The sequence below is a fragment of the Vipera ursinii genome (assembly GCF_947247035.1).
Source record: "Vipera ursinii genome assembly, chromosome: 1".
Taxonomy (NCBI): Eukaryota; Metazoa; Chordata; class Lepidosauria; order Squamata; family Viperidae; genus Vipera; species Vipera ursinii.
The window spans coordinates 356,487,271-356,512,652 of record NC_139512.1 but is presented as its reverse complement, the minus strand read 5'-3'; the positions used below and the strand labels follow the sequence as shown (position 1 = coordinate 356,512,652).

The following is a 25,382-nucleotide window of genomic DNA, read 5'->3' as shown; positions in this document are numbered from 1 at the left end:
GATGATACCCAACTCCAAAACCACGAATGATCTCACCCAGCGGTTTCATGTAGATGTTGAACAGGAGAGGCGAGAGGACTGACCCCTGAGGAACTCCACAAACGAGAGACCTAGGGGTCGACCTCTGCCCTCCTGCCAACACCGACTGCGAGCGTCCCACTAGATAGGAGGAGAAACACTGAAGAACCGTGCCTCCCACTCCCAATCCCCTGAGACGCCGCAGCAGGATACCATGGTCGATGGTATCGAAAGCCGCCAAGAGGTCTAATAGGACTAGGACAGAGGAATTTTATGTTATACCGCTGTTTACCACAAATCTTGAGTGGGGCTTCTAGTTCCAACAAAATGGGCTGGCTCAGGAAGATCTCTCGTGACTTCAGGCATATGCCCAGAATCTCATTTTCTGTGAGCTGAACATTCTTGCCTGGATGTGATCCTTGCACTTCAAGCACCTGGCACAGGAGCCCATGCGTGAAAGAAGCCCGGCAGAGGAGCTGGAGCGGCTCCACTGCTGGGGGCACGTCTCGGCCGGGCCTTGCAGGATCTGGGCCGGGTGCCTCTGCTCGCCCTCAGCAGCGCCCGGCAAAGTAGCTCGCATGCGAAACAAGCCCGGCAGAGGAGCCGGAGTGGCGAGCAGAGGCGCCCGGCTCGGATCCTGGAAGGCCCCAGCCAAGACGCACCCCCAGCAGTGGAGCCGCTCCGGCTCCTCTGCCAGGCTTCTTTCACACAAGGGCTCCTCTGCCGTGCTTGTTTTGCGTGCGAGCTACCGTATTTTTCGGACCATAAGACGCACCTGACCATAAGACGCACCCAGTTTTTAGAGCAGGAAAACAAGAAAAAAAATATTCTGAACCAAATAGTACCAGTATACTAAAACAGGGCTTTTCAACCTTTTCATCCATTGTACCACTTTTAGGACAAGGCAATGTCACCCAGCAACGTGTCAAAAACTTGACCCCCCCCCCAAAAAAAGGAAAAAAATGATAAAGTACAGGTAGTCCTCGACTTACAATGATTCACTTAGTGACCGTTCAAAGTTACGACACTGAAAAAGTGACTTATGACCATTTTTCACACTTATGACCGTTGCAGCATCCCCAGGGTCATGTGATTTACATTCGGATGCTTGGCAATCGATTCATATTTATGATGGTCACATTGTTCCAGGGTCATGTGATCGCCTTTTGCAACCTTCTGAGAAGCAAAGTTAGTGGGGAAACCAGATTCACTTAACAATCATGTTACTAATTTAATTTCTCTCTCTCCTTCTCTTTCTTTCCCTCTCTCCCCCTCCCTCTTTCTTTCTCCTCTCCTTCTTTCTCTCTCTCCCTTTCCTTCTTTCCCTATTTTTCTCTTTCCCTCTATTTCTCCCTCTTTCTCTCTCTCCCTGTTTCCCTCCCTTTTTCTCCTTCTCCCTCTATTTTTCTCTTTCCCTCTATTTCTCCCTCTTCCTCTATTTCCCTCCCTCTTTCTTTCTCCTTGTCTCTCTCTCCCTTTCTTTCTCTCCCTCTTTCTCTTTCTCTCTCTCCCTCTGTTTCCCTCCCTTTCTCCTTCCCTCTTTCCCTCTATTTCTCCCTCTTCCCTCTTTCTTTCTCCTTCTCTCTCTCCCTTTCTTTCTCTCCCTCTTTCCCTCTCCCTCTTTCTCTCTCTCCCTCTATTTCCCTCCCTTTCTTTCTGCTTCTCTCTCTCCCTCTTTCTCTCCCTCTCTATTTTTCTCTTTCCCTCTATTTCTCCCTCTTCCTGTTTCCCTCCCTCTTTCTTTCTCCTTCTCTCTCTCTCCCTCTTTCTCTCTCTCTATTTTTCTCTTTCTCCCTCCCTCTCTCTCTCCCTCTCCCTCCCATTGTTCCTTCCTTCCTTCTTTCCTTCCTTCCTTCTTTCTTCCTTCCCTCCCTCTTTGTCCTTCCCTCTCCGCGTTAGAGCAGTACCTACGGAGGCAGCCCTGCGGCTCGGCTCTCTCTTGCAGAAGGCAGGCTGAAACGGACCAAGGAATGCGAATCGGCCGATCTCGCACTCCTGCATTCTCCTCCGCTCGGTTTCAGTTTCTCTTGCTACAAGAGAAAGCAGGCTGAAACGGAGCAAGGGAATCTCCCTTGCTTTGTTTCCGCCTGCTTTCTGCAAGAGGAAGCCAGGCCACAGGGAGATTGCAGGAGCCAATTGCAATCTCCCTTGCTTTCACTTGCGGAGGTTGGGGCTGGCCTGGGCATCTCTCCCCCTCACCGGCTGGGTGTTGCTCGTCCTCCCCCCCCTGTCCCACCTCACTCCCTCCTACCTCCTCCTCCTCCACTTTTTTTTGGAGCCGCAGGAGACTAATAAGATGCAAATAGTGCTGGGTTCCACCAGCCCACGTGCACTTGCCTCCTACTGAGCAAGTGCTCAGCCGGGCGGCGCCAAGGTGGTGGGGGCCGGACCTTTGTAATTTCTGGGAGAGTTGTGCGGGCGGGATTCAATCATGTGGCGGGCCGTTTGTGGCCCGCGGGCCTTGTGTTTGACATGTCTGGAATAAAATATTAGAATAGAATAGAATGAAATATTTAGAATAGAATGAAATAATATTAGAATAGAACAGAATAGAATAGAGTGAAATATTAGAACAGAATACTAGAATAAAATAGAATCAGAACAGCACAGAATAGAACGAAATATTAGAATCGAATGAAATGGAACAGAACAGAATAGAATGAAATAATAATAAAATAGATTCCACTCAGCACAGAGACGGAGGTTTCCTAAGGCCAAAGGTCAAGAGTGAACATCTTAAAATTTTTAAAATCTACTTTCTCCTGCTTTCATAACAAACGAAAAGACCAAGTGGCTGCCGAAGAAACCAGACACCACCACCGTGGGCTCAATTTCTCTCATGGGGTGCATGTATGAAAGGGGTGTGTGTGTGTTGCTTGGTGTTCCAGAGGGCAGGCAGGGCTACAGAAAATGCACACCCTTAGAGTGCCACTAGGTGCGCGCCACTTGCACCCATTCCTGGATGAGGAGGCTCTACTTTTGAGTCACTCATGCCCCTGTTATCGCCTTTAAGACAGGGGTCTTCCAACTTGGCCCTTTTAGGACTTGTGGACCTCAACTCCCAGAATTCCTCACCCAGGCATACTTTGAAGGAACAATGCCCCTGGTGCAAATTAAGGAGCTGCTGCCTTGTAAACCAGCTACAGTTCCGCTTACTCTTCAAGGGCAGCCCCACAATGATCAGATTGCAGTAATCCAGCCAGGAGATGGCCAAAGCAGGTGTGACTTTGCACAGGGTTCCCTGGTCCAGGAAAGGACACAATGGGCACACAACCCCAGCTGTGCAAAAGCCTTCCTGGCTGTTAACAACTCTCCTTTTCCACTTCCTCTCTCTCTGCTTCCTCTGGAAAGTTCTAAATTTGGAAAGTTCAGAAACGGTTTGACATTCTCTGAGCCTTTGGCAGATAGTCCTGGACTGGTGGCCACGCCTGGTCATATGTTCGTTGCTAAGCGAGACAGTTGTTCAGTGAATTTTGCCCCAGTTTACGACCTTTCCCGCCACAGTTGTTAAGTGAATCACTGCAGTTGTTCATTGAGTAGCATGGTTGTTAAGCGAATCTGGATTCTCCTTTGACTTTGCTTGGCAGAAGGTTGCAAAAGGGGATCACGTGACATCCCGGGGACACTGCGACCGTCATAAATGTGAGTCAGTTGCCAAGTGTCTGAATTTTGATCACTTGACCTCAGGGAATTTGGGGAGCGGAAGTCCACCCCTCTTAAAGCCTGCTGGCTGGGGAATTCTGGGGGCGGAAGCCCACCCCTCTTAAAGCAGGCTGGCTGGGGAATTCTGGGAGTGGAAGTCCACCCATCTTGAAGCTTTAATGGCTGGGGAATTCTGGGAGCGGGTCTGCCCCTCTTAAAGCAGGCTGGCTGGGGAATTCTGGGAGTGGAAGTCCGCCCCTCTTACAGCATGCTGGCTGGGGAATTCTGGGAGTTGAAGTCCATCCATCTTGAAGCTTGAATGGCTGGGGAATTCTGGGAGCGGGTCTGCCCCTCTTAAAGCATGCTGTCTGGGGAATTCTGGGAGTGGAAGTCCACCCCTCTTAAAGCATGCTGGCTGGGGGATTCTGGGAGTGGAAGCCCAGCCCTCTTAATGTCGCCAAAATTGAAAAAAATACTGTTCTAGGCTGATACAGAGATTTATCATGAAATAAGGAAGGCAGCTGAGGTCAGCAGGAGTGGATACCAAGAAGACAATACCCGGAAAGTAAAATGTGGCAAGCCATGGTTTATTTAAATAAAGTCGCCTTTCTAAGCCAAGCCTGGCTGCCTTTGCGCTCTTGGGAAAGATTTGTTTCCCTTCTCTGGGAACAGGAATTGTTGCAGTCCAACTGAAACAAACACATTTTTCCCCCTGTCCTTTTCTTCATCAGCAGCCGGGAAAATCGATCAGCCCTACACAATACTGGAAAGCAGTCCAGGGAAAGAAGCCATTAATTCACACACACACGCGCACACACACACACACACACACACAACCTGCATTTTCCCAGAAACTAGTTGGCTAATGCAGTGCTTGGCAAGAGGAATGTTAAGGATAAGTGATTGTATTGAATATTGGGATGAAAAGCACGGAGTCAGGGAAGGGGACCTGTGTTACGGTGGCACGTCTTAAAGCGGGTGTATCGGATGATGCACTTTGTTAAATGAATTATGCAAAATAATCTCTGCGTGGCTGCAGCTAAAAGCTGCAAAGGGATGGTTGCGTTCTTCAGGACAGTGTTTATAACTTTAGCCATTTTAAGAGGGGTGGACTTCAAGTCCCAGAATTCCCCAGCCAACGTGCTTTAAGAGGAGTGGACGTCCACTCCCAGAATCCCCCACCTGGCATGCTTTAAGAGGGGTGGGCTTCCACTCCCAGAATCCCCCACCCAGCCTGCTTTAAGAGGGGAGGACTTCCACTCCCAGAATTCCCCAGCCAGCGTGCTTTAAGATGGGTGGGTTTCCACTCCCAGAATTCCCCAGCCAGGTTGCTTTAAGAGGGGTGGACTTCAACTCCCAGAATTCCCCACCTGGCATGCTTTAAGAGGGGTGGACTTCAACTCCCAGAATTCCCCAGCCAGCCTGCTTTAATAGGGGTGTACTTCCACTCCCAGAATTCCCCAGCCAGCCTGCTTTAAGAGGGGTGGGCTTCCACTCCCAGAATCCCTCAGCCAGCGTGCTTTAAGAGGGGTGGGCTTCCAGCCATGCTGGCTGGGGAATTCTGGGAGTTAATATCCATCCAACCTAAATTGATGAAAGACGGCAACACCGCTGCAGGATCAAAAGGACATCGCTGGCCTTATTGGACAATTGTCCATTTTAGCAGAAATGAACAACAGTTTGAAGGGACCTTGGAGGTCATCTAGTCCAAACCCCTGCTCAGGCAGGAAACCCTATACCATTTCATACAAATGGCTGTCCAGTCTCTTCTTAAAAACTTCCAGTGTTGGAGCATTCACAGCTTCTGGAGGCAAGGAGTTCCACTGCTTAATTGTTCTAACTGTCAGGAAATTTCTCCTTAGTTCTAGGTTGCTTCTCTCCTTGGTTAGTTTCCATCCGTTGCTTCTTCTCCTGCCTTCTGGGGCTTTGGAGAAGAGCTTGACTGCCTCTTCTTTGGGGCAGCCCCTCAGATACTGGAATGCTGCTATCATGTCCCCCCTCGTCCTTCTCTTCATTAGATTAAACATACCTAAACAAGACATCAGGCAGAAGCCTTCCTAGATTCCGTTTCACTTCCTCCAAAAGGAGAAACTATAAGTCACAAGGGATGACAATGTTCCCTTCAGTGCTAGATCTATTTAATAAATCATAGGAAATGCATTTCGTCATATTGAATTGTATTGTGTTCTACTCAGTGCTTTTTTTGTAAAAGAAAAAGGTGCCGGAACTCACACATGTCATACAACCCGCCTTGCCTACCCTACAAGGTTCCATCCAAAAAATGTGCCGGAATTCCGTTCTGAGCGTTCTACGAGAAAAAAAGCCCTGGTTCTACTGCAGCTAGTCCTCCATTTACAACTATTCATTCAGCGAACATTGGAAGTTACAAGGGCACTGAAAAAAAAGTGAATTACGACTGGTTTTCACCCTTATGACTGTTGGAGCAGCCCCAGGGTCATGTGACCAAAATCCAGTCACTTGGCAACTGGTTCATATTTATGATGGTTGTGGTGTCCTCGGGATCACGCGATCCCTCCTTTGCGACTTTCTAACAAGCCAAGTCCATGGGGAAGCCAGATTCACTTAACAACCGTGTTATTAACTTAACAACCTCAGAGATTCACTTAACAACAAAGGTCATAAAACAAGGCAAAACACACTTTATAACTGTCTCACTTAGCAACGAAAATCCTGGACTCGGTTGTAGCCATAAGTCAAGGACTACCTGTAGTATCGTATCGTGTCGTATCGTATCTTAACGTATTTATTTCATTTCTGTTAGGCATATGGTGATAGCCTACATAGTTGGGTTGAAAATATATAAACTATGATGTTGTGTCTTTAAGATGTTAATTGGCCAATGGGTGTGTAAGTGTTCTCATAGCCATAAGAGGGAGCTAGGAACGTAGCTTCTCTCTCTCTGAATTCTCTGCTCTGGCTGTTTTTCACTGTTAGTTACTCTGATACTGCTATTGTTGGTTTACTACTGTGTTAAACCTAAACAACTGTGTTTTTGACCTCTGGACCGGTAAGAAGACTTTGTATTTGGATTACTACTTGGACTGTTGCTATTGTGTATGACCTGGACTGTTTATTTTTGACCGTGCTTTGTTTTTTCAATCACAAAGTAAAATATTTTTTCTGTTTATCACAACGCAGTGTCTCTTGTGGTTACTGTGTGACTATTACTGCTCTCAGTACCCTTCCTTGTCTGTGCAACTTCTTGTTAGTTCAAGGAGACCTCTGCACAACTTACTGACAATTTCGTTTCATTTTATGCAAGAATTCCTTGCTTTTACTCTGTACAATTTTCTCCCCCACCCCATGTTGTGATTCAGGGTCAGCCTGTGGGTTCGGCAGTTGGGTCGGACGACTCAGAGGAGGAGGAGGGGGGTGTTGAAGAGCTTGCTGAGGGGGTTGAAGATCTTGCTGATGAGAGCCCTCAGCCAGGCCCCTCCCACTTGGTCACCACGGAGACCCAGCTGTGTGAGCCTGACAGCGTGGATGAAGATGACCCACAGCTGGCCCTGTTCAAGGACGCCCGACGCAGGGGGCAGTCAATTAGAAGTAAACAGAGGAAGGCAATGGGGCTTCTCGGAAGGAGGCAGAGAGAAGCCACGCCCTGAACTCTATATAAGGGGAATGTGTGGGGAGGGCTGGTTTGCTGAAGGCAACCGCTTGGATAGTTCGTGTTTCTTAAAACTCCTGTTTCTTGGTTCGTGTCTTGTTTGTTTTTGTAGCTATAAATTTGGCAGGCGTAATTCCAGCCTCTTGCCATTTGTAAAGGGGTTGTCCCTGCCTTTTCTGCAGGGCCGGTAGCAGGCTGGTACAGAACACCCCAGACATTGAATAAAGTCCAGTTCTAGGTCTCCTAGAATTTCCCTTCCCACCACCCATTTGAAAAAAAACAAATGCGGTCGCCTTCTCCACCATGAGGACTAGACACTTACATTGATATTCGATCCATGCACATCAGAGCATAATGCATCAGGCAGCTGTCTGGGGACCCCCTGCCCCCCCCTCCCCCGCAGGGCACCAAAGCAGGACTTAAAAACCTTTCTGATCCTCACAGCATCCCTTTTTACACAATCTTATTTTTTCCCCTTCTCTTTTGACCTCTTTCTTTTCAAAGAAAGCATTTTTGGGTTTTTAAGCAAATATGCACTTGATTCTATGGGACCCCTGGGGGATTGCACATGACAAACCTAAGACAGGGGGCAAAAAAATTCTCACAAGGATCAAAAAAGAAGAAACATCCCACAAGCCTTGGGACTTTTTTTTTTGCACTTTAGACAGACGGTGGTTAAACATAAAGGCCAGCAATGTTCTTGGTGTGTCTAAACACAATCTTGAAATGGAGGGAAGGGTATGGACTTATCACGGGGGCCTCGACTGCAAATGCAATCGAGATGTAATAAAAATGTCAAAATATATGGTTTCTATAAAGACCAGACAATGTTTGATCCGATGCTATTGACCCCTGACAAAAAATTGATTAAGAAATTGTATCATTTTTTTTTACTCAGTTTGAAAATATTAGAATGAAACACTGGAAGTTTTTAAGAAGAGACCGGACAGCCATTTTATCTGAAATGGTATACGTTTTCCTGCTTGAGCAGGGGGTTGGACTAGATGACCTCCAAGGTCCCTTCCAACTTTACTATTATGATTATGATTATGAAATAGAATCAGAACAGCACAGAATAGAACGAAACATTAGAATAGAATCGAATGAAATGGAACAGAACAGAATAGAATGAAATAATAACAAAATAGATTCCACTCAGCACAGAGACGGAGGTTGCCAAAGGCCAAAGGTCAAAAGTGAACATCTCAAAATTTTTAAAATTTACTTTCTCCTGCTTTCACAACAAACGAAAAGACCAAGTGGCTGCCGAAGAAACCAGACACCACCACTTTGGGCTCAATTTCTCTCATGGGGTGCATGTATGAAAGGGGTGTGTGTGTGTTGCTTGGTGTTCCAGAGGGCAGGCAGGGCTACAGAAAATGCACACCCTTAGAGTGCCACTAGGTGCGCGCCACTTGCACCCATTCCTGGATGAGGAGGCTCTACTTTTGAGTCACTCGTGCCCTTGTTATCGCCTGAATGTTACCTCATTACCTGCTCTACACGTGCGAGGAAAACAAAATTCTTACAGGAGTGCAAAATAGCAAAATATTTCCTAAAATATTAGCAAAATAGAAAGAGAAGGAATGTCTGCTAACGGGACAGAATCAGAATCAAACTGGAAGGGATCTTGGAGGTCTTCTAGTCTTATTATCTTAAGGTAACTATCTTCTACATTTGGGCTAAATTAGGGTTTAATTTATTTTCAATATTTATATTTGTACATTCTATTATTTATGTCACTGTTCACCGCCCTGAGTCCTTAGGGAGAAGGGCGGTATACAAATAAAATAAAATAAATAAATAAATAAATAAATAAATAAATAAATAAACCCCCTGCTCAAGCAGGAGACCCTGGGCCTAGACCATTGTCCAGTCTCTTCTTAAAAACCTCCAGTGACAAAGCATCCACAACTTCTGGTGGCAGGTCGTTCCACTGGTTCATTGTCCTCTGTGTTAGGAAGTTTCTCCTTAATTCCAGGTTGCTTCTCTCCTTGATCTGTTCCCATCCGTTGTGGGAGAATAGGTGGACCCCCCTCTTCTTTGGGGCAGCCCCTCAAGTAACAACCTCGAAATGCTCAGTTTTCAGTCAGTTTTATCAACATTTCTACACAGTTGTTTGTCTGTATGAAGACAATCGTTCAGTAGGAGGTGGGGAAGTCCTTGAATTACAACCAGAGTGGACCCCAAAATTGACATTGCTCAGCAAGATTGTTCCCAGGGTGGGGGGGTCCTGCAAATAGCAGGACCACCACCACCTTGAATTGAACCTGACAGCAGATTGGCAGCCAATGTGGCTTTGAGGCAGGAGTCTCCCAACTTGGCCCTTTTAGGACTTGTGGACTTCAACTCCACAAGAATTCCTCAACCAGGATGCAGAGATTCACTTAACGAAGAAGGTTACCAAATGGAAGATGAATTAGTGAAAGAAACCGTGATAATGTGGGTGAAAAACTTTGGATATAATATAGAAGTAGAGAAATGGCAAAATTTATGGTAAAGAAACTGCCGGTAAAAATTGACAATGGCAATTTCATATCAAGGAAATCTATATAAAATGTTTTATAGATGGCACTTGCCACCTGCCAGATTAGCAAACATGTTTAAAGATATGTCTAGTAAACGTTGGAAATGTAACCCAACCCAAAACCCAGAAAAAACTTTGGACAAAAATACATACTTGGTTAGGAAAACACGTAGATTTTAAACCTAAACTTTTTTTATTAGGCATAATTCCAGAAAAACTTAATAAAGTGTATACCGGTATTTAACATTATATTTATTGACAGTAGCAAGGATGCTTTTTGCTCAGCCCTGGAAAAAGGAAGAAACACCATTGGGCAGAGAGATAATCAGGAAAATATTAGACTGTGCTGAAATGGGCAGACTCACTTTGAGGATTAAAGACAAAGAAGATGCAGAATATTTTCAAACATGGAACTTATTTTATCAACGGCTGGTAAAACGGGATAGAGAGTAAGAATTTAACTTGTATTACTAAATATAAGAAATATAAGAAATCAACCCAGACAACACGTTGTTTACTAAGCACTAATGAAATGTAATAAAGAGAAAAATCAATAAAATATTATTTAAAAGAAAGAAAGAAGAGAAAAGGAAGGAAGGAAGAAAGGAAGAAAGAAAGAAAGAAAAAGAGAAAGAAAGAAAGAAAGAAAGAAAGAAAGAAAGAAAGAAAGAAAGAAAGAAAGAAAGAAAGAAGAAAGAAAGGAAAGAGGGAGGGAGAAAGGAAGAAAAGAAAAGGAAGAAAGGAAGGAAGAAAGAGAAGAGGGAGGTAGGAAGAAAGAAAGAAAGAAAGAAAGAAAGAAAGAAAAGAAGAGAAAAGGAAGAAAGAAAGAAAGGAAAGAGGGAGAAAGAAAGAAAGAAAGAAAGAAAGAAAGAAGAGAAAAGGAAGGAAGTGAAGAGGGAGGTAGGAAGAATGAAAGAAAGAAAGAAAGAAAGAAAGAAAGAAAGAAAGAAAGAAAGAAAGGAAAGAGGGAGAAAGAAGAGAAAAGGAAGGAAGGAAGAGAAGGGAGGTAGAAAAGAAAGAAAGAAAGAAAGAAAGAAAGAAAGAAAGAAAGAAAGAAAGAAAGAAAGAAAGAAAGAAAGAAAGAAAGAAAGAAAGAAAGAAGCGGTGCAATGCCCACATCTAACGGCTGAGCCTCTGATCTCATTTGTCTTCTCGTGCTGGGAACCTCAACCGCTTCCTCCACCTCCTCCTTCATAACAGCTGGCAGAGCTACTCCAGGCTTCGCTGCACTGGGTGGAACCTTTGCTCTGCCTCCTTGCTGCCGGATCTTGCGGTGGAGAGGCTGCGTTGGGCTGCCTGGCTCCAAAAATCATGTCAATTTTTTAGGGTTTGCCAGCTAAACTCGGTGGCTGAAGATCCCTGCAAAGGATTCTAGAAATCTGGGGCAATTAAGCCTGGTGAAAAATCCACTTGCCAGTGAGTATCTCCTTACTAATCTTAATAAATGTGCTTCCAAACCCTAAAATAAGACCATTTGGCTCAGGACTGAGACGGCTTTAGAGCATGTGCAGAGGGCACCTCTGGTGACAAGATCAAAAGTGATGGACAGTTTGGTTTTTAGACGAGGGGCAGAAAATAGGCTGTTTATTTTTTTATATATATATATATTTGCATTGCTGCTATTCGGATGTGTTCAATTTAGCCGGGCAGTGCTAAGTGAAACACCTCCTAATATGTGTTCCCAGAGGTGGGAACTGAACCTGTTGGATTTCTGCCTCATGCAGAACCCAGTCTCCTCTTTTCCAGAATCAGATAGGTAAAAATGGCTTTATTTTAAATTATATTAATTAAATCAAATTAATTTTAAAATTTTAATTTTTATTGTTATTATTAATTGTGGGCTTGTACTAATTTCATTTCATTTTATTCTCTTTTTTTGTACTGTTTTAACTGCCCTGTGAGTCCTTCGGGAATAGGGCGGTATATAAATTCAACTAATAAATAAATAAATTTGGATTGGAGCTTTTTTTAAATTTAATTCTCCCACCCGTTCCCAGTTTTGCACATTATTGGAAGATGCAAAATGATATTTCATTCGTAAGGTTTATATTTATTGATATTTACTGCAGGATTGACACAGTGCCGCTTCTCGCAATTGTTTGATGGGGTTTTGATATTGCATTATTTTTCAACGTGGGCTGACCAATAATTTTGAGTCTGACTCTGCAGACCCCTGAGAGGGTCTTGAGAGACCCACCCCACCCCACCCCCAGGCATCCTAAGACCACATTTTAAGAAATCCTGATTTGGAGGGTTGTTTATTATATTTTCAATCAGCCCAGGAATGTGTTTTTTTTAAAGAATTGTAAATAAATACCCTCCCTCCCACCCAAATGAGAGTCGACAATGCTTAGATGAGTATATTAATTTGAAATATTTTCTGCCGGTGGAAACTGGGTGGGGTGGCAGAAAGCCATCACGACGGAGCTGCGATCCCAGCCACAATTTGTTGCGGATCTTCTCTTGTTTCCACTTGCGTTTGCTTCTGTGTGCACACACAAACACACCACACGGACGAATTGCAAGCCCGCAAGGAAGCAGCCGTGTGTGCGGTTTTTGTAATGGAGCTGAGGCTTCTTCAGTTGGGGGTGGGTGGGTGGGTGGGTGGGTGGAAGCTTCTCTCCGGAAGAGCCATTGTGAAGTTGCCACCCCGAGTCACAAGCTTCTAAAGAAAGAGTTAAGTTCCTCAAATGATAACGCTTCCCTCTCTTGAACAAGCAGTCGGGTGGGGTCATTTCCAGTTGGCTGAGGACTAGCAGCTTGGATGCTTCCCCCTGTCTTCCTTATCCCCCTCCTCCCCTTTACTGTTCTTTTCCTCCATCCCCATCCTTTCCTTTTTTCTCTCCTTTCAACTCCTGCTCCCTCCCTTCTTCCTTCTCCATTTTTTCCTTCCTTCCTTCCTTCCTTCCTTCCTTCCTTCCTTCCTTCCTTCCTTCCTTCCTTCCTTCCTTCCTTCCTTCCTTCTTAAACTCCAGACCTTTCTTTTTCAAACTTTCCATCTTTCTTCCCTCCCTCCCTTCTTAAAATCCAGGCCTTCCTTCCTTCCTTCCTTCCTTCCTTCCTTCCTTCCTTCCTTCCTTCCTTCCTTCCTTCCTTCCTTCCTGCCTTCTTGCCTTCCTGCCTTCCTCCCTCCCTTCCTTCCTCCCTCCCTCCCTTCCTTCCTTCCTTCCTTCCTTCCTTCCTTCCTTCCTCCCTCCCTCCCTCCCTCCCTCCCTCCTTCCTTCCTTCCTTCCTTCTTAAACTCCAGACCTTTCTTTTTCAAACCTTCCATCTTTCTTCCCTCCCTCCCTTCTTAAAATCCAGGCCTTCCTTCCTTCCTTCCTTCCTTCCTTCCTTCCTTCCTTCCTTCCTTCCTTCCTGCCTTCCTGCCTTCTTGCCTTCCTGCCTTCCTCCCTCCCTTCCTCCCTCCCTCCCTCCCTTCCTTCCTTCCTTCCTTCCTTCCTTCCTTCCTTCCTTCCTTCCTTCCTTCCTTCCTCCCTCCCTCCCTCCCTCCCTCCTTCCTTCCTTCCTTCCTTCTTAAACTCCAGACCTTTCTTTTTCAAACCTTCCATCTTTCTTCCCTCCGTCCCTTCTTAAAATTCAGGCCTCCCTCCCTCCCTCCCTCCCTCCCTTCCTTCCTTCCTTCCTTCCTTCCTTCCTTCCTTCCTTCCTTCCTTCCTCTTCCCAATAGGACAATTAGCAGTCAGTTAGTAAGTCCAGACTAAGTGGCCAGGTTTGAGAAACATTGCTCTAACTAGCCGCCCCCCCACAGCCCCATCTTTAGGACATACAAAATACCCACAGCCTGAGGGCCAATCTAATCTAGGGGTGGGGTGGGGTGGGGGCTGATGCTCCATAGGGCAAGGGCTGTCTCCTGGGGTCTCCACAGAGGATACTTTATAATGGGTGGGACCCAGAGCAGACCTCTTTGGCTGGAGCTGCTGGGATGGGAAATCTGATCCTAGAGGGGGGTCCTGCAAATAGCAGGGGTCTCGCAGGTGACCCCCACCCCCACCCCCTTGAATTGAACCTGACAGCAGATTGGCAGCCAACGTGGCTTTGAAGCAGGAGTCTTCCAACTTGGCCCTTTGATGACTTGTGGACTTCAACTCCCAGAATTCCTCAGCCAGCGTGCCTGGCTGAGGAATTCTGGGAGTTGAAGTCCACAAGTCCTTTGAAGGAACGATGCCCCTGGTGGAAATTAATGAGCTGCTGCCTTGTAAACCAGCTGCAGCTTCCACCTACTCTTCAAGGGCAGCCCCACAAAGAGCAGTAATCCAGCCAGGAGATGGCCAAAGCAGGCGCGACTCTGCACAGGGTTCTCTGATCCAGGAAAGGACACAATGGACACACAACCCCAGCTGTGCAAAAGCCTTCCTGGCTGTTAACAACTCTCCTTTTCCACTTCCTCTCTCTCTGCTTCCTCCGGAAAGTTCTAAATTTGGAAAGTTCAGAAACGGTTTGACATTCTTTGAGCCTTTGGCAGATAGTCCTGGACTGGTGGCCACGGCCGGTCATATGTCCGTTGCTAACTGAGACAGTTGTTCAGTGAATTTTGCCCCAGTTTACGACCTTTCCCACCACAGTTGTTAAGTGAATCACTGCAGTTGTTGATTGAGTAGCATGGTTGTTAAGCGAATCTGGATTCTCCGTCGACTTTGCTGGGCAGAAGGTCGCAAAAGGGGATCACGTGACCCCAGGACACTGCGACCATCATAAATATGAGCCAGTTGCCAAGGGTCTGAATTTTGATCATGTGACCATGGGGGATGCTGCAACGGTCATTAAGTGTGAAAAATGGTCATAGGTAACTTTTTTCTGTGCCGTTGTAACTTCAGTCACTAAATGAACTAATTACGAGTAAATTAATAGTTGTAATTCAAGGATTACCTATATGGTCTCTCCTCCTCTCCATTTTCTCCTCTCCTCCTCCTTTTCTTCCTCCCCTCCTCTCCTCCTCCTCCTCTCCTCCTCCTCGTCCTCTTCCCCTCCTTCTCCTCCTCACCTTATCTTCCTCTCCTCCTCTTCCTCCTCCTCCTCCTCCTCCTCCTCCTCCTCCTCCCCTCCTCCTCTTCCTCCTCTTTCTCCTTCTTTTTACTTGCCAATTTTACGGCATCCTATTTTTCCCTGGCCTTTATTTTCTCCCCACAACACCGAGGAAGGCTGGGCTGAGAGAGGGTGGACTGGCCCCTCGGACCCCCGTGTCTAGCCCAACCCCTTCCCCACATCCCCTCCTCATCCACTTCTTTGGGGCCAGCCCTTGGCCCACCTGCCACTGTCACCCCACCAGCCTCCCTGTTCTGTTCCAGCCTACGACCGGCCCTGTTTCTATAATCGCAGCAAAGTCGCTGTTCTGTTTCAAATAAAGATGTGAATGCTGATCCCTCTTGAAACAGCCGGAATAAACTCAAATGAAACGGAATAAACAAACTACTTTTATTTCTCATGCTTCCAATGTCAATAACTCACGGTTACAATACTGGTCCGTTTGGAATGCAAGATTGTAATTTGAAGTCCATCTCATTAGGTGAAAAAATGCATCCGGAGCCACGCCGTCCCAAGACCACGGGGAAATGCAGATCTGAGGTGATATAGAACTGGATGGCCTCCTCATGGGAACTGATGGCCATACATAACGGTTGCGTGGCGGCCTTAATTGACCCAGACAGGAGCAATCGACCATCGATAAGTCTCCACTAACATGGGCGGTTCCACCGGCCACTGGGGAACAGCCCATTTGGCCACAAATGCTGAGTCCATAAAATTTGTGGTGGCCCCAGAGTCAATTAAGGCATGGACTGGAATCCCCTTCGGCTTGCTGGGGAGGATCAGACATGCCTCCAATATCAGATGCCATGGAGGTCCACAGGCAGCATCAGAAAGACGTCGCTCGGTGTTGTGGGATGCCCGACGTAACACACCTTTTAAATCGGGATCGGGGCATTTTCCCGACAGAGGAGTAGGGGGCTTTCTCGGGGCAGACTCGGTCACTGATGCCCATCGTCGCTTCTTTGGGCAGAAGGCAGCCAAATGCCCAGGGTCCCCAGAGTAAAAACACCCCCCCCGAACGTCGCCTGTTCATTTCTGCCACCGACAGACGAGGTGTCAATGCTAACATCGAATGTTATTGCTTGACAAGAGATGAAGAAGTAGCCATTTCATATGTTAAACTTGTGTATTGCTTTAAAAGATTTAGTTTAAGGTTGGGAGGGGGGATAAGTAGGATTGCACCTTCAAGGCCATCTCTCTATCTAAAGAAGATAAGCCCTTGGCGGGTTTTCTAACGGAAGGGAAACTGATTCTTTAAATTAATTGGAGAATATGATTAATGACAAAATTAGAAAGGTGGAGAATTGTGTTTTAATACATTGTGCAAGGGGCGGAGATTTCAGATTCCGACTCCCTTTGAGCAAGCATTTGCCGGTGTATTAGGCTAATAAAGGACTTTTAAGGTAAACAATGCCTCAGAGTCACTTGAAAAGCCCATACGTCGGAAACTTGACACGAGGCCTGGCAGCACCTAGCTCCATTGGCTCCTCCCTCTGAACCGGGGTCTCACGCACAACAGGGGCCGCAGGGGTCTCTGGGGTGGTATGGCGACTCCTTCGGTGCTGCAGCCGAGCGTCGATCCGCAGACAAAGATGGATCAGCCCATTGAGGTTTGAGGGAATATCAACATGGGCCAGCTCATCCAACATCTCCTCCGACAATCCATCCTGGAAAGCGTCCATGAGTGCCGCCTCATTCCAGGCTGAATCCTTGCTAAGCAGCTGAAAATTGCTGATATAGCCCTGTAGGGGGTGTCGGCCCTGCCTCAGAGCTTTCAGGTGTCGGGTTGCAGTCTACGTCTTTATGGGGTCCTCATACATCAGATGCATATGATTACAAAACCCCACAAAATTGTCCAACAATGGACTAGGGTTGGGCCAGCAGGGGTGTGCCCCAACGAGCTGCATCACCAGAGAGAAGGCGTAACACAAACCCCAACTTATCCCAGTCAGTGGGGAAATCAGCTCCTCTCACACTGATAAATAGCTGGCATTGTCCCAGGAAAGCAGGAAACGTCTCTGGATTGCCATTAAATTTATCCGGCATCAAAACTTGGCATTTTCTCCTGGGTGATGGTGGTGGTGGTGGTGCAGCATGGACCTGAGCTTGTAATTGAGCCACCTGAGCTGCCAACAAAGCGAGTTGCTGGGTGAGCTGGGCATTCTCAGCACGTAGCAGCTCCATAATAGTAAGGGGTGGGGGGCTGAAGGCAAACTGTTCTGTTCCAGCCTATGACCGGCCCTGTTTGTGTGTCAGGGACAACCCTTTTTTCCTTTTTACAGTCAACAGGCTGAAAAAACTCAACCCAAATTTATTTACAGTTCAAACAAAAAAGCCATCGAATATTTCCTTCAATAAATAAATCAAAATATCAATCAACAGTCAACAAACAAGAGTTAAACAGAAGTAGCAAGAACAGACCAGGATTTCCTTTGAATGTCTCCAAATGGTTGCCTTCAGCAACCAGCCCCGCCCATACGTTCCCCTTTTATTACCAGTCCCAAGGTGTGGCTTCTCACTGCCTTCTCCTCCTCTCACTGAGTTGCCTCATTGATTTTCTCTGCTCTGCTCTGCTGGATTGCCTTCTGCTTCTAGCGTCTCTGAACAGATTCAGCTGTGACTCTTCTGAGTCCGACACCTCATACTCACACAGCTGAGCCTCATGAGGAACACGACGGGAGGGGCCAGGCTGAGAGTCCTGCAGTGCATCAGAGCCTCCCTCTGATACCAAAGGCTCTCCCTACCCCTCCTCCTCCTCTTCCTTAGATTCATCGGACTCAGCTGCTTGGAGCACAGGCTGACACTGAATCAACAACACTCCCAACCTGGACGATGGCAGAATCCCACTTTTTCCTAGAGACAGACGATGGCCTTGGAGAGGATCTGAAAGCAGGTGCCAAGAGGCCAGCTGGGAAGGAGCATGGACCACCACCCTTGGACACCCCCTTCCAGAAGGAAGCCCCCCCCTCCCCACGGATTCGGGTGAATCTGAATTATCTGTCAGGACCTGAAATGTAAGTTATTATCCCTGGTACCGGTGGGAACTTGCCGTCTCCTGGTGATTGGCCCAAAGTCACCCAATCAGCTTTTATGCCTAAGGCGGGAATAGAACTCACCATCTCCTGGTCATTGGCCCAAAGTCACCCAGCTGGCTTTCATTCCTAAGGCAGGACTAGAACTCAACATCTCCTGATCATTGGCCCAAAGTCACCCAGCTGGCTTTCATGGCTAAGGGAGGACTAGAACTCACCGTCTCCTGGTGATTGACCCAAAATCACCCAAACACTTTTGTGCCTAAGGCAGGACTAGAACTCATTGTCTTCTGGTGATTGGGCCAAATTCACCCAGCTGATTTTCATGCCTAAAACAGGACTAGAACTCACCATCTCCTAGTGATTGACCCAAACTCACCCAGTCGGCTTTCATGCCTAAGGCGGGACTGGAACTCACCATCTCCTGGTGATTGGCCCAAAGTCACCCAACTGACTTTCATGTCTAAGGCGGGACTAGAATTCACCGTCTCCTGGTGATTGGCCCAAAGTCACCCAGCTGGCTTTCATGCCTAAGGTGGGACTAGAATTCATAATCTCCCCGTTTCTAGCCTGGTGTCTTAACCGCTACACCAAAGTGGCTTTCACAATTAAAGAAAATAAAATCTATTTAGAAAGAAACTGACGGTGATCTATCCTCAGTTTTAACAAGCATCAATAATATTTAAGCTGTTTAGATCCCAACTTGGGGTTTTATGAAATGGTATCAAAAGCTGCTTTATTCCGCCTCCCTCCCCACCTCCGTTTCCTTGTCTGTTAGGTCCCAAAAATTAGAATTTGGCAGGCAGGGACTATCACACTATTGCTATTCACACTCAAAGAAATAAAAGAACTACCTTTCTGATAAGATCACGAAACAAAGCTCTTAATTGCCTAACATTTGGGCCAGCCCTGCAGACAAACATGAAGCTGCTACCATTCTGAATGAGATAAAAGCATATAAAATGGTTACTGGGGCATATTCCTGCAGTGGATCAATAGAATAACACAGAACAGAACAGAACAGAACAGAACAGAACAGAATAGAATAGAAAATATGGAATAGAATAAAATAGAATAGAATAGAAAATATGGAATAGAATAGAATAGAATAGAATAGAATAGAATAGAATAGAATAGAATAGAATAGAATAGAATAGAATAGAATAGAAAATATGGAATAGAATAGAATAGAATAGAATAGAATAGAATAGAATAGAATAGAATAGAATAGAATAGAATAGAATAGAATAGAATAGAAAATATGGAATAGAATAGAATAGAATAGAATAGAATAGAATAGAATAGAATAGAATAGAATAGAATAGAAAATATGGAATAGAATAAAATAGAATAATATTGGAATAAAATAGAATTAGAATAGAATAGAATAGAATAGAATATAGAATAGAATATTAGAATAGAATAGAATAGAATAGAATAGAATAGAATAGAATAGAATAGAATAGAATAGAATAGAAAATATGGAATAGAATAGAATAGAATAGAATAGAATAGAATAGAATAGAATAGAATAGAATAGAATAGAATAGAATAATAGAATAGAATAGAATAGAATAGAAGAATAGAATAGAATAGAATAGAATAGAATAGAATAGAATAGAATAGAATAGAATAGAATAGAATAGAATAGAATAGAATAGAATAGAATAGAATAGGACCTTGGAGGTCTTCCAGTCCAGCCCCTTGGTGGGTGAGGGGATCTGTGGATGAGCCCAGGGTCTTTCTGGGCAAATCTTTAGAGAGCAAATGGACTGGCCAGAGGACTGAAGGATCGAATCCCTCCTGGACCCCTTTCCTTTCTTTTCTCCTCTCCAGACCGGATGACCCACATCGCTTCAACAGGGACCGCATTTTCGATGCCGTGCTAGCAGGAGACCCTGAACTGCTCAATGGCCTGAGCGATTATCTGCAGAAAACGTCCAGCTTCCTCAGCGACACTAAATATAGAGGTAGATCGCCTCTTGCTGACTCTCGTGCCTTTACATCAGTGTAAAAAAAATGGATAAGCTTCATAAAGATGCCAATAGAAGAGAATATTTGTAGCTCAGCAATGTACTCTGGAGCCCTCGGTGCTCTCGGAGCTGGGTGGTTTCCTCGCAGACGTTTCACGACCCAGCTAGGGAACATCATCAGTGCTAGAAGGGAGGGGGGTTGTGAAAAGGAGGAAAAGAAGGAGGAGGAAGATGACTGTGGAGTCCTCAGTGCTCTCTGAGCTTCGTGGTTTTCTTGTAAATGTTTTGTGACCCAACTGTGCAACTTCATCAGTGGTAGAAGACAAATTGGGGTTGGAAGGAGGAGGAGGAGGAGGAGGAGGAAGAGGAAGAAGAAGAAGAAGAAGAGGAAGAGGAGGAGGAGGAGGAGGAGGAGGAGGAGGAGGAGGAAGATGACTGTGGAGTCCTCAGTGCTCTCTGAGCTTCCTGGTTTTCTTGTAAACGTTTTGTAACCCAACTGGGTAACATCATCAGTGCTAGAAGACAAATTGGGGTTGGAAGGAGGAGGAGGAGGAGGAGGAGGAGGAGGAGGAGGAGGAGGAGGAGGAGGAGGAGGAGAAAGATGACTGTGGAGTCCTTAGTGCTATCTGAGTTTGGTGGTTTTCTTGTAGACATTTCGTGATCCAACTAGGTAACATTATCAGTGCTAGAAGACAAATTGGGGTTGGAAGGAGGAGGAGGAGGAGGAGGAGGAGGAGGAGGAGGAGAAAGATGACTGTGGAGTCCTTACTGCTTTCTGAGCTTGATGGTTTTCTTGTAAACGTTTTGTAACCCAACTGGGCAACATCATCAGGGCTAGAAGACAAATTGGGGTTGGAAGGAGGAGGAGGAGGCGGAGGCAGAGGCGGAGGAGGAGGAGGAGGAGGAGGAGGAGGAGGAGGAGGAGGAGGAGGAGGAGGAGAAAGATGACTGTGGAGTCCTTACTGCTTTCTGAGCTTGATGGTTTTCTTGTAAACGTTTTGTAACCCAACTGGGCAACATCATCAGGGCTAGAAGACAAATTGGGGTTGGAAGGAGGAGGAGGAGGCGGAGGCGGAGGAGGAGGAGGAGGAGGAGGAGGAGGAGGAGGAGGAGGAGGAGGAGGAGGAGGAGGAGGAGAAAGATGACTGTGGAGTCCTTACTGCTTTCTGAGCTTGATGGTTTTCTTGTAAATGTTTTGTGACCCAACTGTGCAACTTCATCAGTGCTAGAAGACAAATTGGGGTTGGAAGGAGGAGGAGGAGGAGGAGGAAGATGATTGTGGAATCCCTAGTGCTCTCTAAGCTGAGTGGTTTTCTTGTAGACATTTCGTGACCCAACTGGGTAGCATCATCAGTGTTAGAAGGGAGTGTGGGATTTGCTCTCTGTTTATATACAGGAGCTACAGTAAACCACAGCCTAATCAAGGACCCACCAAGAACACTCCCACCAATACTGACAGGGTGATCCAGTGGTGTATATATATATCACAGTGAATTCTGGGAGTTGAAGTCCACCCATCTTCAAGTGTCCAACGCAGAGAAACACTGCTCTAGGAAGATGGAAGACGGGGCAGGCACCATCCGAGCATCCTTTCCTGGACTTCTTTCTTCCAGATGGGAAGACGGGGAAGACCTGTTTGATGAAGGCCTTGCTCAATTTGAAAGACGGACACAACCCCACCATCCCTTTGCTCTTGAAGATAGACAAGGAGACCCAGAATCCTAGGCCTCTGATCAACACCGCTTGCACTGGCAGCCACTACAAAGGTAAGGCTTCTTCTTGGGATGGTGAGGGTGGAGCACTCTGCTTTGTAGGGTGGGGTGGCTGGAAGTCGGTCTTCAGTTGGGATAGTTTGGAAGTCCTTCCTTCCTTCCTTCCTTCCTTCTTCCTTCCTTCCTTCCTTCCTTCCTTCCTTCCTTCCTTCCTTCCTTCCTTCCTTCCTTCCTTCCTCCTTTATGCTGCCTTCTTCTCTCTTGCTGCCTCCTCCTCCTCCCTCTTCATCTTGGTTCTCCTTCTTCATCTTGATTGTTCATCATCATCTTGGTTCTTCTACATGGCCCTATGGCGGCTGCCATCTTGCCTTTTTTGTTTTTGCTTTAAAAGTTTTACTGATTTTCTATTTTTACATTTAAGTATTTCAAAAGCAACATGGCGGCTGGGTTGACCGATAGTTCAATAACATACACATTTCTATAATACAAATCTCAAAGTACCACATTAAATATTTTCTCTCTTTTCCCCTTTCACATTTACTGTCTCTCAATTGAACCAATACAATTCTTATTCTATCGATTGAATAAAAATAACATTTTCACAGTTATCAGTAATTTTTAACTTACACATATCCTAGTTATTTTAACATTCAATCTTTGTAGACAATCATGTCCTAATCAGTTTTCCCAATTTCCAGTTTCCCCATTAATATTTAAATTTAACAACTGATTACAGTTTCCAAATTTTGAGTGACCAAAATTCCCATGATCAAAGTCATTGCACAGTCTAATATTCAGGATACACATCTTACCTATTCAGACATGTTCTATTTCACACCATCTTACATCATCTAATTAGTAATCTTGCCTTTTTTTGACCTAAACTTCCAGACACCACGGATAACCCTTCCATCTTTCTCCGCTGCCATTTCTCACCGTCTCTGCAGGCCACACAGCTCTCCACATCGCCATCGAGAAGAGGAACTTAGATCTTGTGAAGCTCCTGATGGAAAATGGTGCTGATGTCCACGTCAAAGCTTCTGGTCACTTCTTCCAGCAGCAGCGCAAAGGGGCGTGCTTTTATTTCGGTATGGCAGCAGGAGAAAACCCAGTTTTCATTCCGCAGAGACACAAGTGGGTACCCACAGAGGTTTTTACAGCCAAGTGAAGTTTTTAGGACCAGATGAGTTTTTACATGAAACTCATTATTCTGGATTGTAGACTGAGATGCGTTATAGCCCCGATCCAGATAGCATAAACTCCACAAAATGGTTTTAAAGAAATATTTATTGTCCAGGAATCCTAAGCAGAGACTTACGTTTGCTGTAGGTACATCTGTCCATATTCATATCTGTCCATTCTCGCAGGTAAAAAGGAATAATTCCCCATCTCAGCTAGGCATGGTTACAGATGCCAATTAATGTGTGCACGATGCTTGATTAAACAAAGGCTTTTACAACCTGGGCACGTAGCCAGGACATCTTGTAATAAACTTTGAAGCCACTCCCACTGACTAGATAAGATATTTGTTGTTAGCTGCGAAGTTGTGTCCGACCCATCGCGACCCTATGGACAACGTTCCTCCAGGCCTTCCTGTCCTCTACCATCTTCTGGAGTCCATTTAAGCTCACGCCTCCTGCTTCAGTGACTCCATCAGCCACCTCATTCTCTGTCGTCCCCTTCTTCTCTTGCCCTCAATCTTTCCCAGCATTAGGCTCTTCTCCAGTGAGTCCTTCCTTCTCATTAGGTGGCCAAAGGATTTGAGTTTTAGCTTCAAGATCTGGCCTTCCAAAGAACAGTCAGCCATGATAAGATATAGGACCGACCAACAACTAGACTACATTTCTCAGAGGCCATCTCTTAAGGAGACAGCATTTAAGCCTTTAAATGCTAAATGGTCTAACAGTTATTTTAAGGATACAGCTTTTAACCCTTTAAATGCTAAATGCTCTAACACAGTTCTTAATTCCTAAGCTAGCTATATAATGGACCAGATGACTATATATTGGTCCAGCACACTCATCGAATTGGGTACTCCACGCATTTTAACCCAAAATTTTTACTCATCATTTGTTTGGTACTCAACGCATAAGCTAGAACTTGTCGGTGTCGGCTGCCTTGTGACTTGCTACCTTATTCCTTAGGGGGAAAATAATAATAATAATAATAATAATAATAATAATAATAATAATAATAATAATAATAATAATAGTAATAATAGTAATAATAGTAATAATAGTAATAATAATAATAATAATAATGTTGGAAGGGACCTTGGAGGTCATCTAGTCCAACCCCCTGCTCAGGCAGGAAAAAATGTGTATGGTACTCATCTTTTTTGGTACTCAACATGTTTTAACCATAAAAGAGTTAAAATGGCAGAAAGTGAAGAAGAACTAAAGAGCCTCTTGTTGCGGGTGAAGAAGGAGAGTGCAAAACTTGGGTTGAAACTTAACATTAAGAAAACCAAGATCATGGCATCTGGCCCTCTCAATTCTTGGCAAATAGATGGGGAAGAAATGGAGGTAGTGACAGATTTTATTTTCCTGGGCTCCAAGATCACTGCAGATGGGGACTGTAGCCAAGAAATTAAAAGACGCTTGCTCCTGGGGAGGAAAGCCATGGCAAATCTAGACCGCACACTAAAAAGCAGAGACATCACCCTGTCAACAAAAGTACGTATAGTCAAGGCTATGGTCTTCCCAGTTGCAATGTATGGCAGTGAAAGTTGGACCATAAGAAAGGCTGAGCGCCAAAGAATTGAGGCCTTTGAACCCTGGTGCTGGAGAAGACTCCTGCGAGTCCCTTGGACTGCAAGGCGATCAAACCGGTCGGTCCTAGAGGAGATCCACCCTGACTGCTCTTTAGAAGGCCAGATCCTGAAGCTGAACCTCAAATACTTTGGCCACCTAATGAGAAGGAAGGACTCACTGGAGAAGAGCCTAATGCTGGGAAAGATCGAGGGCAATAGAAGAAGGGGACGACAGAGAATGAGGTGGCTGGATGGAGTCACTGAAGCAGGAGGTGTGAGCTTAAAGGGACTACAGAAGATGGTAGAAGACAGGAAGGCCTGGAGGAATGTTGTCCATAGGGTCGCGATGGGTCGGACACGACTTCGCAGCTAACAACAACAACAACAACTCATCTTTTTTGGTACTCAACATGTTTTAACCATAAAAGAGTTAAAATTAAGAAAGATTAAAGAAAAAAACAATTTACAACTGTCGCGGCTTCCCACGGACATACAATTGCTGTTCTTGGGCTTTGCAACCAGCATGTGACAAGCAAACTTAATACAGAAAGCAGAAATAAAAGCCTAAACTGCAGTCCCATTGCTTAACTGCCCAAGGGGAAGTGAGATTGTCGGCCCATTGCAGTCATGTGATGTTTCATGGCACTTAGTGATAGAGCTACAGGTCCCAATTGTGGTTGTTAAGCAAGGATTTCCCCGTCTAGATGCTGAACACGGGAGAGGATTATGTCAGGCCTGCTATGGTGCAAAAAATGCAAATTGAATCCATTTTCTGTACAAATGTTTTCCAGGGGACACTGTAGACAGTGGCTGGGTTTAGCCAGTTCGCACCACTTCGGCAGAACTGGTAGCTAATTTTTTGTTGCCCAGGCTGAGAACGGACTTCCAGAAGTGGCATCCACACAGAGAACCGGTTGTACAAGTATTTGAATCCCACCACTGACTGTAGATCAGGGACGTCCAACTTTGGGCACCTGAAGACTTGTGGACTTCAACTCCCAGAATTTCCCAACCAGCCATGCTGGGTGGGGAATTCTGGGATTTGAAGTCCACAAGTCTTCAGGTATCCA

General features: G+C 45.6%; 1 protein-coding gene across 1 annotated transcript in view; it reads left to right on the top strand.

Annotated features, from left to right (window-relative positions):
* The first annotated feature begins 10,732 nt into the window (after window positions 1–10,732).
* The window catches only part of LOC310632885 (transient receptor potential cation channel subfamily V member 2-like), a 36,729-nt gene continuing 22,079 nt past the window's right edge, over window positions 10,733–25,382 (top strand). Inside the window, exons 1-5 of the mRNA XM_083350343.1 lie at window positions 10,733–11,231; window positions 17,610–17,857; window positions 19,712–19,845; window positions 21,462–21,614; window positions 22,508–22,648. Coding sequence (XP_083206469.1) covers window positions 17,676–17,857; window positions 19,712–19,845; window positions 21,462–21,614; window positions 22,508–22,648 — 610 coding nt within the window. The 5' untranslated portion in view covers window positions 10,733–11,231; window positions 17,610–17,675. The remainder of the gene's footprint in view (window positions 11,232–17,609; window positions 17,858–19,711; window positions 19,846–21,461; window positions 21,615–22,507; window positions 22,649–25,382) is intronic.